The sequence below is a fragment of the Marmota flaviventris genome, chromosome 2 (assembly GCF_047511675.1).
Source record: "Marmota flaviventris isolate mMarFla1 chromosome 2, mMarFla1.hap1, whole genome shotgun sequence".
Classification (NCBI taxonomy): Eukaryota; Metazoa; Chordata; class Mammalia; order Rodentia; family Sciuridae; genus Marmota; species Marmota flaviventris.
The window spans coordinates 176252816-176274058 of record NC_092499.1 but is presented as its reverse complement, the minus strand read 5'-3'; the positions used below and the strand labels follow the sequence as shown (position 1 = coordinate 176274058).

At 40.2% G+C, this 21243-nt stretch overlaps 1 protein-coding gene across 2 annotated transcripts in view; it reads right to left on the bottom strand.

The window, feature by feature from the left end:
- The window catches only part of LOC114106986 (signal-regulatory protein beta-1-like), a 71200-nt gene extending 50605 nt beyond the window's left edge, over positions 1–20595 (bottom strand). For both annotated transcript variants that reach the window (XM_071608811.1, XM_027954230.3), the window contains exon 1: positions 20420–20595. In XM_071608811.1, the coding sequence (XP_071464912.1) occupies positions 20420–20492 (73 nt within the window). In that variant the 5' untranslated portion in view covers positions 20493–20595. The remainder of the gene's footprint in view (positions 1–20419) is intronic.
- Between the last annotated feature and the right edge of the window lie 648 nt (positions 20596–21243).

The window sequence follows — 21243 nt, the reverse complement described above, 5'->3', positions numbered from 1 at the left end:
CTTAGCAAATACAAAGGAGTAGAGATACTACCATGCATTTTATCTGATCATAATCGAAAGAAATTGGAAAACAATAATAAAAATAAGAAAGAAAAATTCCTACATCACATGGAGAATAAACAATATGCTACTGAATGAACAAAGGGTTACAGAGGACATCAAAGAGGAAATTGAAAAATTCTTAGAGGTAAATGAAAACTCAGACACAACATATCGAAAACTCTGGGACACTATGAAAGCAGTACTAAGAGGAAAATTCATTTCATGGAGTTCATTCCTTAAAAGAAGGAAAAGCCAACAAATAAATGACCTCACACTACACCTCGAAGCCCTAGAAAAAGAAGAACAAATCAGCAGCAAATACAGTAGAAGGCAAGAAATAGTTAAAATCAGAGCTAAAATCAATGAAATCAAAACAAAAGAAACAATCGAAAAAATTGACAAAACTAAAAGTTGGTGCTTTGAAAAAATAAATAAGATTGATAGACCACTAGCCACGCTAACAAAGAGAAGAATAGAGAGAACCCAAATTACTAGCTTATGGGATGAAAAAGGCAACATCAAAACAGACACTTCAGAAATACAGAAGATAATTAGAAATCATTTTGAAACCCTATACTCTAATAAAATAGAGGATAGTGAAGGCATTGATAAATTCCTTAAGGCATATGAGCTACCCAGATTGAGTCAGGATGATATAAACAACCTAAACAGACCAATATCAAGTGGGGAAATAGAAGAAGCCATCAAAAGACTACCAACCAAGAAAAGCCCTGGACCAGACTGATACACAGCAGAGTTTTACAAGAACTTTAAAGAGGAACTAATACCAATACTCTTCAATCTATTTCAGGAGATAAAAAAAGAGGGAGTACTTCCAAATTCATTCTATAAGGCCAATATCACCCTGATTCCAAAACCAGATAACGATACTTCAAAGAAAGAAAACTTTAGACCAATATCTCTAATGAATATAGATGCAAAAATCCTCAATAAAATTCTGGCAAATCAGATACAAAAACATATCAAAAAGATCATGCACCATGACCAAGTGGGATTCATCCCTGGGATGCAAGGCTGGTTCAATATATGTAAATCAATAAGTATAATTCATCACATCAATAGACTTAAAGATAAGAACCATATGATCATCTTGATAGATGCTGAAAAAAGCATTCGACAAAATACAGCATCCCTTTATGTTCAAAACTCTAGAAAAACTAGGGATAACAGGAAATTACCTCAACATGGTAAAAGCTATATACACTAAGTCTCAGGCCAGCATCATTCTAAATGGAGAAAAACTTGAAGGCATTCCCTTTAAAATCTGGAACAAAACAGGGATGCCCTCTCTCACCACTTCTATTCAACATGGTTCTTGAAACACTAGCCAGAGCAATTAGACAGATGAAAGAAATTAAAGGCATAAATATAGGAAAAGAAGAACTTAAATTAGCACTATATGCTGATGACATGATCCTATATCTAGCAGACCCAAAAAGTTCAACCAAGAAACTTCTAGAACTATGAATTCAGCAAAGTGGCAGGATGTAAAATCAATACCAATAAATCAAAAGCATTCCTGTATATCAGTGACAAATTCTCTGAAATGGAAATGAGGACAACTGCTCCATTCACAATATCCTCAAAAAAATAAAATACTTGGGAATCAACCTAACAAAAGAGGTGAAAGAGCTATACAATGAAAACTACAGAACCCTGAAGAAAGAAATAGAAGAAGACCTTAGAAGATGGAAGGATTTACCTTGCTCATGGATTGGTAGAATTAATATTATTAAGATGGCCATATTACCAAAAGCACTTTACAGATTCAATGCAATTCCCATCAAAATCCCAATGACATTCCTTGCAGAAATAGAAAAAACAATCATGAAATTCATCTGGAAAAATAAGAGACCCAGAATAGCTAAAGTAATTCTAAGCAGGAAGAATGAAATTGGTGGTATCATGATTCCAGATTTTAAACTATACTACAGAGCAATAGTAACAAAAACAGCATGGTACTGGCACCAAAACAGGCTGGTAGACCAGTGGTACAGAATAGAGGACACAGAGACAAATCCACAAAATTACAACTACCTTATATTAGACAAAGGTGCCAAAAACATGCAATGGAGAAAGGATAGCATCTTCAACAAATGGTGCTGAGAGAACTAGAAATCCATATGCAACAAAATGAAATTGAATCCCTTTCTATCACCATGCACAAAAGTCAACTCAAAGTGGATCAAGGAGCTAGGAATCAGACCAGAGACTCTGCATCTAATAGAAGATAAAGTTGGCCCTAATCTTCATCACGTGGGGGCAGGCCCCAAATTTCTTAATAAGACCTATAGCACAAGGGGTAAAACCAAGACTCAACAAATGGGATGAATTCAAACTAAAAAGTTTTTTTTTTCTCAGCAAGAGAAATAATATGTGAAGTGAATAGGGAGCCTACATCCTGGGAGCAAATTTTTACCCATCAAACATCAGATAGAGCTCTAACCTCTAGGGTATACAAAGAACTCAAAAAGTTAAACAACAAATAACCCAATAACAAATAACCAAATAACCCAATCAACAAATGGGCCAAAGACTTGAACAGAAACTTCTCAGAAGAGGATATACAATCAACCAACAAATACATGAAAAAATGCTCACCATCTCTAGCAATCAGAGAAATGCAAATTAAAACTACTCTAAGATACCATCTCACTCCAATAAGAATGGCAGCCATTATGAAGTCAAACAACAATAAGTGCTGGCGAGGATGCAGGGAAAAAGGTACACTCATACATTGCTGGTGGGACTGCAAGTTGGTGCAGCCAATTTGGAAAGCAGTATGGAGATTCCTTGGAAAGCTGGGAATGGAACCACCATTTGACCCAGCTATTCCCCTTCTTGGACTATACCCAAAAGACCTAAAAAGAGCATACTACAGGGACACAGCCACATCAATGTTTATAGCAGCACAATTCACAATAGCTAGAATGTGGAACCAACCTAGATGCCCTTCAATAGATGAATGGATTAAAAAATGTGGCATTTATACACAATGGAATATTACTCAGCACTAAAAAATACAAGATCATGGCATTTTCAGGCAAATGGATGGCATTAGAGCAGATTATGCTAAGTGAAGTTAGCCAATCCCCCCCAAAAAAGAAATGCTGAATGTCTTCTCTGATATATGGAGACTCAAAATGGGATAGGGAGGAAGAGCATGAGAAGAAGACTACCACTAAATAGGGAAGAGAGGTGGGAGGGAAAAAGAGGGAGAAGGGGAGTTGCACGGAAGATGGAAGGAAGACCTCATTGTTATACAGAATACATATATGATGTTGTGATGAGAAAAAGAAAAAAAAGTGTGTCACATTAGATTGGATAGAGAGAAATGATGGGAAGGGAGGGGAGGAGTAGGGAGGATAGGAAGGGCAGTAGAATAGAATAGACAATGTGATTGATGTATGTACATTCCATGTATGTATTATATGTCAAAATACATTCTGCTGTCATGTATGACTAAAAAAATAAAATAAATCGTATGGCAAAAAAAAGGGAAAGAGAAAAAATATAATGAAAACAAAACAAAAACAAACAAACAAACAAAAGAATCAGAGAACTACCTTTTACAGAGAGCACTTTAGACTATGGTTTAAAAATAGGGGATTCAATAATACCAAAAGACAAGGAATGTTTTCTATGTGGTTGATCCTATGACCAAAGGTAAATGAAATGATCCCAAATCCAAAGCAAATGCATTTCCCATCTGTGTAGTACAAGGAAAACCAGTAGAATCGGATCTCCCTCCGCTGCCTTTGCGGGTCAGTCCTGCACCCCAGGAGAGAACCGCTCCAGGTAGCACGCTTTTGTCCCCAGGGGTCCCGGGATCCCCAGCCCCGAGGTCACCCGTCTGCCCGAATCTTCGCGCCCGGGAGGGGAAGGAAGCCACAGTCAAAACCAATGTAACGATATCTCGAGAAGGAAGATGGCGGCGAGGGGAGTGCATTGTCCCTGTGTGCTGCTTCACTGTGTGGGAGTATGACAAGTCAGGACGGCTAAAGGATATCTTGTTAGGAATTTCCAGCAATAGTGGGGTGCTCCGGAACCTGGAGGAAGGATTTCCATCACACGAGGATCAGCTACGGGGACTCAAACGTGAGAGATTTGTCACACGGAGGGTAACACTGCTTATTCAGCAAATCGCCCCGCGGCTAGAATCTGCAGCGTGTGCTGGGATAGAGACGCAGGGTTACAGCGCTGCAGTTTCTGCTAGCTGCGCAAGCACCGTACTCAGGGCTGAATTCTGGGTTCGAGACGGGGGAAGGAAGCAGTCCATCTCGGTTCTCCACACCGGTCAGACCACAGAGGAGGCCAGCAGCCACCATGTTGATAAACTGACGTCACCGCCCCTGTTTTCGACTGACCGCAGCTCATTCAGCCATAGAACAGGTAATTTCAGGCTGCAATTCGCCTGCGGCTTGCAGACAGATTGCTAGGGCTCAGCGCCTGGGTGCTTCTTAGAACCTGATCTTATCGGAGTGAATACCGAGCGCAGGGCGGCTGAGTTCCGGCTCCCGGAACCGCCCTGGCCCAGGGCTGCGGAGCCTGCGGAGGCTGCTTCTTGGACCCTGCTCCTACCAGGGCATACAACAAGCACTAAGCAGCCGAATTACGGCTCCCGGAACTGAGCCCGCGGGGACTGCTTCTTGGAGCTTACATTTATAGGAGCTTACACCGAGCACGGAGCGGCCGAGTTCCAGCTCCCGGAACTTCCCTGGCCCGGGGCTAGGAGCCCACGGAAACTGCTTCTCGGTCCGGGTCCTGCTGAGGGCCGGTCAGGACTTACCCGGTGCTTTGGTTGCCCGGCAAGGGGAACGAAATGCTGCCATTCGCATAGGATACCAACATGGCAGAGATCTGATGTCTGCAGAAAGCGGCGGAGGAGGGAACTTCATCAATACCAGTGGTGACATAAGCAGTTGGTCTCCTGGTAGGGGGGGTGAGGCACAGGCACCCGATTCTCCTCAATTTGTCGTCGAGCCAGAGGGAAGGAGCCAGGCCACCGCCAGCGCCCGGAGCAGGCCCAGCGGCTCGCCAGCGTGGTGACTGCGTGACCCCAATTGGAGAGGGGGCGGAGCGGAGCCGCCACCTGCAACCGCAAGGTGGGCAGACCCGCGACCCAGTGGTACATGGGCGTGGTAGGAGGGGCAGGGCAGAGCCGCGGTTCGCGCTGTGACGAAAGAGCGTGCAAGGTAAACAGACCTGTGACAGCCTGGTGGGTCAGGCCCAGTGGCCTGCCAGTGTGGTACACACGTCACCCCAACTGGAGTAGGGGCAGAACAGATCCTTCTCCCACGCCCGGATCAGGCCCTGCCGGTGTGGTGGTCACGTGACCCCAATTGGAGTGGGGGCGGAGCGGAACCGCCACCCGTGCCCGCAGGGTGAGCAGACCAGTGATCAACCTGCAGATCAGGCCCAGGGGTCCGCAGGCGGGGTAGGAGGGGCAGGGCACATCCGCCGCCCGCGCCTCCAAGGTAGGCAGACCTACAACAGGCCCAGGAGCCTGCCGGCGTGGTACAAACACCACCCTAATTGGAGTAGTGGCAGAGCAGAGTCGCCGCCCATGCCAGGAACAGGCCCAGCGTCCTGCAGGCGGGGTAGTCACGACACCCCAATTGGAGTAGGGGCAGAGCAGAGCCTCCACCCGTGCCCGAAAGGTGGGCAGATCTGCGACCGACCAGCGGGAAAGGCCCAGTGGCCTGCCGGTACGACAGACACGTCACCCCATTTGCAGTAGGGGCAGAGTAGAGCCGCCGCCCGCGCCTGCAGGGTAGGCAAACCTGCAACCGACCGGCGGATCAGGCCCGGTGGCCTGCCGGCGTGGTACACTCGTCACCCCAATTGGAGTAGGGGCAGAAGAGAGCCGCCGCCAGCTCCCAGAACAGGCCCAGTGACCTGCCGGCATGGTAGCCACGACACCCCAATTGGAATAAGGAGAGAGCAGAGCCGCCGCCCGCACCTGCAGGAAAGATACGCAAGCAGTATGAAAAGACAAGGAAAGAAAGGACCACAAGCAATGCAGGTCAACACAACTTTAGAAGAGGTAACAGCTGCAGCAGATGGAATGTCAGATAAAGAATTCAGGATATACATGCTTCAGATGATCTGGAGTATCAAGGAAGACATTAAACAGCAAAATCAGACAATGAAAGATCACTTCGACAACGAATTACGCAAACAAATCCAGGAAGCAAAGGATCAACTATACAGGGAGATAGAGGTTATAAAAAACAAACAGAAATCCTAGAAATGCAGGAAGCAATAAACCAACTTAAAAACTCAATGGAGAATACTACCAGCAGAGTAGAACACTTAGAAGATAGAACATCAAACAATGAAGACAAAGTATTTCAACTGGAAAAGAACATAGACAGCTCAGCAAGACTGTTAAGAAACCACGAGCAGAACATCCAAGAAATATGGGATAACATTAAGAGACCAAACTTAAGAGTCATTGGGATACAGGAAGGTACAGAGCTCCAAACCAAAGGAATGAGAAGTCTATTCAATGAAATAATACAAGAAAACTTCCCAGACTTGAAGAATGAGACAGAATCCCAAATCCTAGAAGCCTACAGGACGCCGAATGTGCAAAATCATAAGAGATCCACACCTAGACACATTATAATGAAGATGCCCAACATACAGAATAAGGAGAGAATTTTAAAAGCTACAAGAGAAAGGAAGCAGATTACATTTAGGGGTAAGCCAATCAGGATAACAGCTGATCTTTCAACACAGACTCTGAAATCTAGAAGATCCTGGAATAACATATTTCAAACACTGAAAGAAAATGGGTTCCAACCAAGAATTGTGTATCCAGCGAAATTAAGCTTCAGGATGGAGGATGAAATTAAAACCTTCCACGATAAACAAAAGTTAAAAGAATTTGAAGCTAGAAAACCATCTCTTCAAAACATCCTCGCCAAAGCATTACAGGAAGAGGAAATGGAAAATAACAATGAAAACCAACAGTGGGAGGTAGGACAGTAAAGGGGGGGGGGAATAATCAAAGAGGAAAACAAACCATGTTTAGTAACAGAAATAAACAAATATGGCTGGAAGAACAACCCATATCTCAATAATAACCCTAAATGTTAATGGCTTAAACTCACCAATTAAGAGACACAGTCTAGTAGAATGGATCACAAAACAAGACCCAACAATATGCTGCCTACAGGAGACGCATTTGATAGGAAAAGACTTACATAGGCTGAAGGTGAAAGGTTGGGAAAAATCATATCACTCATATGGACTTCGGAAACAAGCAGGAGTGTCCATACTCATATCAAATAAAATAGATTTCAAGCCAAAGTTAATCAAAAGAGATAAAGAGGGACACTACATACTGCTTAAGGGAACCATACACCAACAAGACATAACAATCATAAATATTTATGCCCCAAACAATGGTGCAGCTATGTTCGTCAAACAAACTCTTCTCAAGTTCAAGAGTCTAATAGACCACCATACCATAATCATGGGAGACTTCAACACACCTCTCTCGCCACTGGACAGATCTTCCAAACAAAAGTTGAATAAGGAAACTATAGAACTCAATAACACTATTAATAACCTAGACCTAATGGACATATATAGAATATACCACCCAACATCAAGCAGTTACACTTTTTTCTCAGCAGCACATGGATCCTTCTCAAAAATAGATCATATATTATGTCACAGGGCAACTCTTAGACAATATAAAGGAGTAGAGATAATACCATGCATCTTATCTGATCATAATGGAATGAAACTGAAAATCAACGATAAAAGAAGGAAGGAAAAAGCATACATCACTTGGAGAATGAACAATAGGTTACTGAATGATCAATGGGTTATAGAAGACATCAAGAAGGAAATTAAAAAATTCTTAGAGATAAATGAAAACACAGACACAACATATCGGAATCTATGGGACACATTGAAAGCAGTTCTAAGAGGAAAATTCATTGCTTGGAGTTCATTCCTTAAAAAAAGAAAAAACCAACAAATAAATGATCTCATACTTCATCTCAAAATCCTTGAAAAAGAAGAGCAAAACAACAGCAAAAGAAGTAGAAGGCAAGAAATAATTAAAATCAGAGCTGAAATTAATGAAATTGAAACAAAAGAAACAATTGAAAAAATTGACAAAACTAAAAGTTGGTTCTTTGAAAAAATAAACAAAATCGACAGACCCTTAGCGATGCTAGCGAAGAGAAGAAGAGAGAGAACTCAAATTACTAGCATACGGGATGAAAAAGGCAATATCACAACAGACACTTCAGAAATACAGAAGATAATCAAAAACTATTTTGAATCCTTATACTCCAATAAATTAGAAGATAGTGAAGGCATAGATAAATTTCTTAAGTCATATGATCTGCCCAGATTGAGTCAGGAGGATATAGAAAACCTAAACAGACCAATATCAATTGAGGAAATAGAAGAAACCATAAAAAGACTACCAACTAAGAAAAGCCCAGGTCCGGATGGGTATACAGCAGAATTTTACAAAACCTTTAAAGAAGAACTAATACCAATACTTTTCAAGCTACTTCAGGAAATAGAAAAGGAGGGAGAACTTCCAAATTCATTCTATGAGGCCAACATCACCCTGATACCTAAACCAGACAAAGACACTTCAAAGAAAGAAAACTACAGACCAATATCTCTAATGAACCTAGATGCAAAAATCCTCAATAAAATTCTGGCGAATCGGATACAAAAACATATCAAAAAAATTGTACACCATGATCAAGTAGGATTCATCCCTGGGATGCAAGGCTGGTTCAATATACGGAAATCAATAAACGTTATTCACCACATCAATAGACTTAAAAATAAGAACCATATGATCATCTCGATAGATGCGGAAAAAGCATTTGACAAAGTACAGCATCCCTTTATGTTCAAAACTCTAGAAAAACTAGGGATAACAGGAACATACCTCAATATTGTAAAAGCAATCTATGCTAAGCCTCAGGCTAGCATCATTCTGAATGGAGAAAAACTGAAGGCATTCCCTCTAAAATCTGGAACTAGACAGGGATGCCCTCTCTCTCCACTTCTGTTCAACACAGTTCTCGAAACACTGGCCAGAGCAATTAGACAGACGAAAGAAATTAAAGGCATAAAAATAGGAAAAGAAGAACTTAAATTATCACTATTTGCAGATGATATGATTCTATACCTAGCAGAGCCAAAAGGCTCTACAAAGAAACTATTAGAGCTAATAAATGAATTCAGCAAAATGGCAGGATATAAAATCAACACGCATAAATCAAAGGCATTCCTGTATATATATCAGTGACAAATCCTCTGAAATGGAAATGAGGACAACCACTCCATTCAAAATATCTTCAAAAAAAAAATAAAATACTTGGGAATCAACCTAACAAAAGAGGTGAAAGACTTATACAATGAAAACTACAGAACTCTAAAGAGAGAAATAGAAGAAGATCTTAGAAGATGGAAAAATATACCCTGTTCATGGATAGGCAGAAGTAGCATCATCAAAATGGCGATATTACCAAAAGTTCTCTATAGGTTTAATGCAATGCCAATCAAAATCCCAACGGCATTTCTTGTAGAAATAGAGAAAGCAATCATGAAATTCATATGGAAAAATAAATGACCCAGAATAGCAAAAACAATGCTAAGCAGGAAGTGTGAATCAGGCGGTATAGCGATACCAGACTTCAAACTATACTACAGAGCAATAGTAACAAAAACAGCATGGTACTGGTACCAAAACAGGCGGGTGGACCAATGGTACAGAATAGAGGACACAGAAACCAATCCACAAAACTACAACTATCTTATATTTGATAAAGGGGCTAAAAGCATGCAATGGAGGAAGGATAGCATCTTCAACAAATGGTGCTGGGAAAACTGGAAATCCATATGCAACAAAATGAAACTGAATCCCTTTCTCTCGCCATGCACAAAAGTCAATTCAAAATGGATCAAGGAGCTTGATATCAAATCAGAGACACGGCGTCTGATAGAAGAAAAAGTTGGCTACGATCTACATTCGGTGGGGTCGGGCTCCAAATTCCTCAATAGGACACCCATAGCACAAAAGTTAATAACTAGAATCAACAAATGGGACTTACTCAAACTAAAAAGTTTTTTCTCAACAAAAGAAACAATAAGAGAGGTAAATAGGGAGCCTACACCCTGGGAACAAATCTTTACTCCTCACACTTCAGATAGAGCCCTAATATCCAGAGTATACAAAGAACTCAAAAAATTAGACAATAAGAAAACAAACAACCCAATCAACAAATGGGCCAAGGACCTGAACAGACACTTCTCAGAGGAGGACATACAGTCAATCAACAAGTACATGAAAAAATGCTCAACATCTCTAGCTGTCAGAGAAATGCAAATCAAAACCACCCTAAGATACCATCTCACTCCAGTAAGATTGGCAGCCATTAGGAAGTCAAACAACAACAAGTGCTGGCGAGGATGTGGGGAAAAGGGTACTCTTGTACATTGCTGGTGGGACTGCAGATTGGTGCAGCCAATTTGGAAAGCAGTATGGAGACTTCTTGGAAAGCTGGGAATGGAGCCACCATTTGACCCAGCTATTCCCCTTCTTGGTCTATTCCCTAAAGACCTAAAAAGATCATGCTACAGAGACACTGCTACATCGATGTTCATAGCAGCACAGTTCACAATAGCAAGACTGTGGAACCAACCTAGATGCCCTTCAATAGACGAATGGATAAAAAAAATGTGGCATTTATACACAATGGAGTATTACTCTGCATTAAAAAATGACAAAATCATAGAATTTACAGGGAAATGGATGGCATTAGAGCAGATTATGCTAAGTGAAGCTAGCCAATCCCTAAAAAACAAATGCGAAATGTCTTCTTTGATATAAGGAGAGTAACTAAGAACAGTGTAGGGACGAAGAACAGGAGAAGAAGATTAACATTTAACAGGGATGAGAGGTGGGAGGGAAAGGGAGAGAGAAGGAAAATTGCATGGTAATGGAAGGAGACCCTCAGGGTTATACAGTGGAGGAGGTAGAGAGAGAGGAGGGGAGGGGAGGGGAGAGGTGGGGAGGGGGGAGGGTGGAGGATGGGAAAGGCAGTGGAGCATAACAGACACTAGTATGGCAATTTGTAAATCAATGGATGTGTAACTGATGTGATTCTGCAATCTGTGTATGGGGTGAAGGTGGGAGTTCATAACCCACTTGAATCAAAGTGTGGAATATGATATGTCAAGAAATTTGTAATGTTTTGAACAACCCACAATAAAAAATTAAAAACAAAAAACAAAAAACAAAAAACAAAAAAAAAAAACCAATGTAACAAATGCTGGAATCAGGTAGAACTTTCTTGAATGTGGGCTCCATCATTGCTTACCAATATGATCTGGGGTAAAATATTTTTATCTAAGTCTCAATTAACTATATATAAGAAGATAAAATAATGCCCACTTTGTATTGTTGCTGTAGAAAGAAGATACTGTGCATAGAACCCATTGCATATTATACCCTCAATAAACAGATATTATTGTTTTCATGGTTAAAAAAAAAAAAAAAAAAAAAGAAAACCAGTAAAGCATGATCTTGACTTTGATGGTCCCCCCCCACCAAAAAAAAAAGAAAGAAAATCCACTCCAACACCTGGAGACTAAATAATATGTTACTGAATGAACAATGGGTTTCGGAAGACATCAAGGAGATTAAAAATTATTTAGAGGAGAATGAGATCACAGATACAACATATCAAAATCTCTGGGACACTATGAAAGCAGTACTAAGAGGAAAGCTCATTGCATGGAGTTCATACCTTAAAAGAAGAAAAAGTCAACAAATAAATGACCTCACTTTACATCTCAAAGCCTTAGAAAAAGAAGAACAAATCAACACCAAATGCAGTAGAAGACAGGAAGTAATTAAAATCAGAGCTGAAATCAATGAAATTGAAGCAAAAGAAACAATTGAATAAAATTGACAGAACAAAATGTTGGTTCTTTGAAAAAATAAGTAAAATTGACAGATCCTTAGACATGCTAACAGAGAGAAAGAGAGAAAACTCAAATCACCAACATACATGATGAAAAAGGAAATATCACAACAGACATTACTGAAATACAGAAGATAATTAGAAATTATTTTGAAAACTTGTACTCCAATAAAATAGAAAATATTGAAGGCATTGAAAAATTTCTAGAGTCATATAATTTGCCCCAGTTGAATCAGGATTATATACACAATTTAAACAGATGAATTCCCAGTGATAAAATAGATGATGCCATCAACAGTCTACCAACCACGAAAAGCCCAGGACCAGATGGATACACAGCCAAGTTCTACAATACCTTTAAAGATGAACTAATACCAATACTCTTCAATTTATTTTAGGAAATGAATATAAGAGGAAGAACTTCTAAACTATTCTATGAGGTCAATATCACCCTGATTCCAAAACCAGGCAAAGAAACACAGCAAAAAAAAAAAAAAAAAGAAAACTTTAGACCAATATTTTTAATAAACCTAGATGCAAAAATTCTAAATAAAATTCTGGCAAATCAAATATAAAAACATATCAAAAAAATTGTGCACCATGATCAAGTGGGTTTCATTCCAGGCATGCAAGGTTGGTTCAACATATAGAAATCAATAAATGTAATTTATCACATCAATAGCCTTAAAGATAAGAATCATATGATTATCCCAATAAATGCAGAAGAAGCATTTCACAGAATACAGCACCCCATTATGTTCAAAACACTAGAAAAATTAGGGATAACAGGAACATATCTCAACATCAAAAAGGCTATCTATGCTAAGCCCCAGACAACATCATTCTAAATGGAAAAAAATTGAAGGCATTCCCTTTAAAAACTGGAACAAGACAGGGATGCCCTCTTTCCCCACTTCTATTGAACATAGTTTTTGAAATATTGGTCAGAGAAATTAAACAGATGAAAGAAATTAAAGAGATACACATAGGAAAAGAAGAACTCAAATTGGCACTATTTGCCGATGATATGATTCTATACATAGAAGACCCTAAATGTTCCTCCAGAAAATTTCTAGAACTAGTCAATGGATTCATTAACGTAGTAGGATATAAATTCAACACCCATAAATCAAAGGCATTTCTGTACATCAGTGACAAATCCTCAGAAAGGGAAATGAGGAAAACTACCCCATTTATAATAGCCTCAAAAAAAAAAAAAAACACTTGGGAATCAACTTAATGAAATAAATGAAAGACCTCTACAAGCATAAAACTACAGAATGCTAAAGAAATAAGTCAAAGAAGACCTTAGAAGATGGAAAGATCTACCTTGCCCTTGGATAGGCAGAATTAATATTAACAAAATGACCATACTTCCAGAAGCACTATATGGATTTAATGCAATTCCAATCTAAATCCCAATGACATTCCTCATAGAAATAGAAAAAGCAGTCATGAAATTCATCTGGAAAAATAAGAGACCCAGAATAGCTAAAGAAATCCTTAGCAGGAAGAGTGAAGCAGGTGGCCTCACTATACCAGACCTTAAACTATACTACAGAGCAATAGTAACAAAAATATCATGGTTTGGCACCAAAACAGACTGGTAGACCAATGGTACAGAATAGAGGACACAGAGACTAGCCCACATGGTTACAGTTATCTCATATTAGACAACGGTGCCAAAAATACATTGGAGAAAAGATAACCTCTTCAATAACTGGTGCTGGGAAAACTGGAAATTCATATGCAACAAATTGAAATTAAGCCCCTTTCTCTCACCATGCACAAACTCAACTCACAGTGGATTAAGGACCTAGGAATTAAAGAAGAGACCCTGTGACTTATAGAAGAAAAAGTAGGCCCAAATCTTCATCATATTAGATCAGGCCCTGACTTTCTTAATAAGACTCCCATAGTGCAAAAATTAAATCAAGATTCATTAAATGTGATGGATTCAAACTAAAAAGCTTCTCAGCAAAAGAAACAAATCAGTTAGGTCAATAGAGAGCCTACATCTTGGGAACAAATTTTTACCACTTGTACATCTGATAGAGCACTAATCTCTAGCTTATATAAAGAAGTTAAAATTCTTAACACCAAAAAACCTAAAAAGCCCCATAAATAATCCAATCAATAAATGGTTCAAGGACCTGAACAGAAACTTCTCAGAAGATGATATACAATAAATCAACAAATATATGAAAAAATGTTCAACATCTCTAGCAATTACAGAAATGCAAATCAAAACTACTCTAAGATTACATCTCACTGTAGTCAGAATGGCAGCTATTAAGAATACCAACAACGATAAGTTTTGGTGAGGATATGGGGGAAAAGGCACACTCATATATTGGTGGTGGGACTGTAAATTGGTGCAGCCAATATGGAAAGCAGTATGGAGATTCCTTGGAAAACTAGGAATGGAATCACCATTTGACCCAGCTATCCCACTCCTTGGTCTATACCCAAAGGACTTAAAAACAGCATACTACAGGTTCACAGCCACATCAATGTTTATAGCAGCACAATTCACAATAGCTAAACTGTGGAACCAACCTAGATGCCCTTCAGAAGATGAATGAATGAAGAAAATGTGGTGTATATTCACAATGGAATATTATTCAGCATTAAAAGACATAAAATTATGGGATTTGCAGAATCCCATGGAGATGGAGAATATAATGCTAAGTGAAGTTAGCCAATAACAACAACAACAACAACAACAACAACAAAAAAAAAAACAAATGCCAAACGTTTTCTCTGATATAAGGAGGCTGATTCACAGTGGGGTTGGGAAGGGGAGCATGGGAGGATTAGACAAACTCTAGATAGGGCAAAGAAGTGTGCAGGGAAGGAAAAGGGCATGGGGGTAGAAAAGATGGCAGAATGAGATGGACAACATTACCCTAAGTTCATGTATGAAGACACGAATGGTGTAAATATACTTTGTATAGAACCAGAAAAAAGTGAAAAAAATAAAAGATTCACTATCAACATAGGCTTGGAGCCCAATTAGGGGTGCAGTCTGGAGTCTCCAGAGTAGCTGTTCATTAGAGAAGGATTTCACAGCATCTCCCAGCAACCCCAGAGCCCAGGCTGCTCTAGCTTGGTGCTGTCTTAAGAAGTGAGATATTGTCTGAATTTGTTCTGCTTGAGGGAATAAAACAGCTATATATTCTCTACTCTGGTACCCCACAGTTGATGAAATGAGAATGGAATAGAATAAGAAATCAATGATAAAAAATAGAAACTACTCTAACACATGGAGAAAGATAATATACCTTTGAGTGACCAATGGATAGTAGAAGAAATCAGAGATTAAATAAAAAAATACTTAGAGTTAAATGAGAAGAGTAATACAACATGTCAAAACTCTGGGACACTGTGAAGGCAGTGCTGAGAGGAAAGTTCACTGCATTGAGCTCATTCATTGAAAGAACAGAAAGTCACAAAATAAATAAGTTAGTATTATATCTGAAGTCCTAGAAAAACAAAAAAAATCAACACCAAACACAGAAAAATACAGGAAATAATTAAGAGGTGATGTCAATAAAATTGAAACAAAAACGATTTTAAACATTGAAAAAGAAAATTTTGGTTCTTTGAAAAAAGAAACAAAAGTTATAAATACTTAGCCAAGCTAACACAGAGAAAGAGAAAGAAAACTCAAATTATAAAAAATTGTAATAAATAAGGAAATAATACCATCACACTGCTGAAATGCAGAAGATAATCAGAAACTATTTTGAAAATATAAACTCTGATAAAACAGAAAATCTTGAAGACATTGACAAACTTTGAGACATATATGACCTATCCAAATTGAATCAGAAAGACATGGAAATGAAGATGTCATCAAAAGCTGACCAACAAAGAAAAAACCCAGATGGATTCTCAGCCTAGCTTGAACAGATCTTCAAAGAAGAAATAATACTAATGCTCCTCAAATTATTCTATGAAATATAAAAGGAGGTAACACTTCCAAACTCATTATATGAGGCTGGTATCATCCCTAATACCAAAACCAGACAAAGCCACATCTAGGAAAGAAAATTTCTGAACAATATCCCTGGTGAACATAGATACAAAAATTATTGATAAAATACAAATAACATAAAAACATATTAAAAAGATGAGGTTCATTCCAGGAATGCAAAGTTGGTTCAACATATGGAAATCAATAAATGTGATTCATCATGTCAATAGACCTAAATACAAGAACCAGTTTATTATCTCAATAGATACAGAAAAAGTATTTGACAAAATTCAGAATAAATTCATATTCAAAACACTAGAAAAACTAGCGATAATGGGAACATACCTCAACATTGTCAAAGCTGTATATGCAAAACACAAGTCCAACACCATTCTATATAACAAAAAATGATAGCATTTCCTCTATAAACTGGAACAAGACAGGGACACCCTCTCACCACTTTTATTCAACATCGTCCTTGAACTCTAGCCAGAGCAATTAGACAGAAGAAAGGAATTAAAAAGATACGCATAGGAAAAGAAGAACTCAGACCATCTCTGTTTGCCGCTGACATGATTCCATACATAGAAGATCCAAAAAAATCCTACCAGAAAACATTTCTCAAAAATGAATTCAGAAAACAGAAAGATATAAAATTAACACTCATAAATAAATTGCATTCCTATATATCAGTGATGAATTAACTGAAAAAGAAGTTAAGAAAACCATCCCATTCAGAATGGCCTCAAAAATACTTGGGAATCAATCTAACAATGAAAAGTACAAAAACACTAAAGAAAGAAATAGAATAATATCTTAGAATGTGGAAAGATCTCCTGTGTTCTTGGATAGGCAGAGATAATACTGTCATGATGGCTATACTACCAAAAGCACTATGCCTATTTAGTGCAATACATATTATAATTCCAATAATGTTCTTTAAACAAGTAGAAAAAGTAATTGTGAAATTCATTTGAAAAAAATAAGAGTCCCACAATAGCAAAATAATCCTCAGCAAGAAAAGTGAAGCAGGAGGCATAACAATACCAGACCTTAAATTATACTACAGAGTGATAGTAACAAATCAGCATGGTTTCAGCATCAAAACAGACATGAAGACCAATGGTAGAGAATAGAAGACAAACAGATGCACCCACATACACAGTTCTCTCATACTAGACAAGGCACCAAAAACCTACCTGGAGAAAAGAGAGCCTCTTCCCAAATGGTACTGGAAAAACTGGACAGCTGCATGTAGCAAAATGATATTAAACCTTTATCTATAACCCTGCACAAAACTTAACTCAAGTGGATCAAGGATGTAGGCATTACACCAGAGTCCTTGTGCCTACTAGAAGAAAAAGTAGGGTCAATTCTCCATCATATCAGCTTAGGAAGCAAATTCCTCAACAAGACTTCTAAAGTGCAAGAAATAAAATCAAATATCAATAAAAGGGATGATATCAAAGTTCAAAGCTTCTTTACAGCAAGGGGAACATGAAGAAGGTGAACAGAGATCCCACAGAATGGGAGAAAAATTTTGCCACCAACATCTTAGATACAGCATTAATCTCCAGGATATATAAAGAATTCAAAAACTTAACACCAAAACAAACAACCCAGTCAATAAATGGGAAAGGAATGGAACAGTCACTTCATAGACAAAGAAATATAATCAGTCAACAAATATATGAAAAATGTTCAATATCTCTAGCAATTAGAGAAATGTAAATTAGTACTACACTGATATTCCATCTCACTCCTGTCAGAATGGCAATTATCAATAACACAAGTAACAATAAAATGTTGGCAAGGATGTGTCGGGGGGAAAGGTACATTCAAACATTAGTGGTAGGACTGCAAATTGGTGCAGTAAATGCACAACCAGTGTAACTCCACAGCATGCACAACCACAAGAACGGGAAATTATACTCCATGTATGTATAATATATCAAAATACATTCTACTGTCATGTATAACTAAAAAGAACAAATTTAAAAATTAAAAAAAGACCAACACACACCCCTGTTATCCCATTTAAGCAGCAGATAGAAATTCCCCTTGGAGGCACTGGACCACTCACCAGGATCATAAACTGCCCCATGGCTTTGGGAAATTCTTCCCTTCATGGACTTGTCTACATATCATGAAAACAACAGATGTCTGGTGACCCCTTGGCTCTCTAGGGCTTATAAGCTCCATGAACACTGATCACCTCAACCACTCCCCACAGCTATGAAAGCATCATCAGGAGAAGATAAAGCAAAAACTAGACCATCTGGCCTTTCCCACTGGCAGGATGGGGTGACTTCCCCATGCTTAGACCCTTACCCAAAGCCTGGGTATCAGAGGGGGTCACCTCCCACCAGGCCCCTTGGCTAGCTGGAGCCCTAAGAATTAACCTAGTGGACGTAATGGAAATCCGTGGACTGTAGGAATGGCACAGCCACCTGTCATACACCCTGGAACTCAGTGGGATGTGGCTGCCTTCCACCCCTTAACCAGAGCCTCTCTCTAAAGCATGGGACCCAAGGACAACACACCTTGCCACAGCCCAGGCAGTCTCCTGAGTTCAGGGCAATTCACCTCTCTGCTCAACACCTAGAAGTGGCTCCCATTTCAATCAGAGTGAGAGGAAGTCCTTTAAACACAGCAGGGGCATCTGCTCTCACACCCTGTGCACATGGGGTTTCTCTATCAGGAAGCCCTTCTGCCAGAAAACCTCATGGCCACTCCTGCCCCTCCTCTTAATCTCTGCTCAAATTCCCCTTCTCAGTGATGCCTGCCCAGACCACCCCATTTGCAGTGCCTCTCCCACTCGTTCTCCAGTTCCCTTATCCCACTGATTGTTTTCAAGTCACATTGATGACTGTTCAATATGTGATATGAATTACCTCTTTGTAGTGTGTTGATCACCACCATTGTCCTTAGAGGTACCTTAGCTACACAGGGCAAATCCTTTGCCTCTTTTATGCTCAACGCAAGTTTCTGTAAGAGTTCCTGCACACAGTAGGTGTACAATCAGTGTGTACTTAGTGTGTGAATTGCTCAGTGCCACACCCCCTGCATTGCAGAAGTCAATTTGCAGTGGATACATTTTGTAGAAATGGCCACAAGTTGAGTTTCCCACACAGAATATTTAGCAAAACAAGAACTGTTTGCCAGATATAGGCAGGAAGTAGAAGAGCCCAGGAGAAGAAAACCACAAACCCTTTTCCTCCACCAGTGTCTACACCCATTGGCAGAAGCTGTACAAAGTGTGTAAATCAGTCCACATACGAATAGTTTACTAATTTCATATACAAATTTAAACCAGGCACCTTCTTATTGCTTTCAAAAAAAAAGAAGAAAGAAAAGAAACAAGATCCAAATCCTCTTGGGGTCTCTAGACCACCATGATGAGCATGAGATGCCCAGGTCTTTGGAAGCAGACATCTGACCCCATGATGTTGGGCTACACACCATTAAAACAATGTCTGGCCACATGTAGGGTCAGGGCCACAGAGTTTGAGAAGATGGTGGGTGAACCACGAGCTCCAGATCAGAGCATCTGCACCCAAACCCCAGCCCTCGCACTGCCCCTGAATGACCACGGGGCTCCTGGTGCTTCTGCTTCTTAGCTGTAAGGTGGGTGACCAGAGTGTCTGCTGTGGGTGTCATGGTCACATGATGAGCTGTTCAGCATTTAAAGAGAGTCTGGCCCATGGTGAGAGTTCAAGAAGTTGAAAGTCATTACTCAGTAGATTTCCTGAGGCCCAGAGCCTTCCACTGGTCCCCTATAATGTAGATAAGGGTAAGGACATCGTCACAGCCTGTGTCAGTCAACTCTTCATTACTGTAAGAAATACCTGAGACAAATCCACTTATGAAGAGAAAAGCAGGATGACAGCTCACAGTTTTAGAGGTTTCAGTCCAGCATTGATTGGCTCCATGGCTATTGGGCCTGTGGGAGGCAGCAAATCAATGGAGGGGAAGGTATGATGGGACAAAGCCATGTACCTCAAGGCCAGACTATGAGAGAGAGAGAGAGGGGGGGGGCAGGGAGGGGGGATCGCTTACTCCATGGCCTTGAGGAGATCACCTCACCTTGTCTATCTCAGAAGTTATCAGGATTTACACACTGATCCTCTGGAGAGATGTTCTGTGAGCTGAAGTATTATAATATGCAAGTGATTCTTGTCACTGCTGTTTGAAGCATCAGCTGATGTGATGCCTCTGGCCCCAGCTGCAGGGGAGGCCTCCCAGAGACACTGCTCAGGACCCTTGGTCTGGGCTCCAGATAATGCCTTGTCCCAGCCTCCATGGCAGACCTGTGTTTGTCCTGAGTCCCTGGGAGTCCATGGGCAGAGCTGACCCAGGGGCCAGGACACGGGAATCCTCCCAGACAGAGCTCACTCACCTGTGAGTCCCAGCAGGAGGGTCAGCAGCAGGACAGGACAGGGACACTGGGGCCGGGAGGCAGGTGCAGACATGGTGGAGCCCTAAGGAGCCTTCTCTGTCCCAGTGTCTGTGCTGGGGAGATCCCTGACTCTGCTCTCTGGAGAGAACTGACACTCTGCCTACTCTGATTCAAGAGGAAGTGACTGTGACAAGCAATTTCCTCCAAAATTATAAAGTAGAAACCAGGAGCACAGACCGCAAAGGGTAAGGGTCTCTCATGCTGCATTTTCAGAAGGAATTGGAGCACACCTTGCAGGAAGAAGGCCTCCTTCCCTGGGCCTGTACCTAGGCCCCTCACGGTTTCCTGGGTCTTAGTGACTTTCTATTTGGGAGTCACAGGACAGGCATGATGTGCCCTGGACTCTGACCCTGAGACCCTGGTGTGGCTGGCTGGTGGCCTCACTCTGCAGCAGCTACACACAGAGCTACTCAGCTAGAGGGAGGAGGGCTCCTGAGGCCTGCTCAGTGTTGGGGAGGAACTGGTCACCTCCCGCCATGGCCAATCATTGCAAACCTTTTTTTCTGTAAAGGATCATAGTTCCCCATAACAGTTGGGTGCATCCTGACAAAACCATACGTGTATGGAATTAGGGATCAATTCTGGATCTCCCTTTTCCTCTCCCCTGCTCACCCTACACCCTCCTCCTTCCTAATTTCTACTAGACTTCCTTTTGCTCATGTCTTCATTTATTTTTGATTGGTTCTTTTAATTTATCCCTAAATGTGAAATTCCCTGTGGTTTTATTTATATTACACTTAACATAATTTTAAAATAATTCCTTC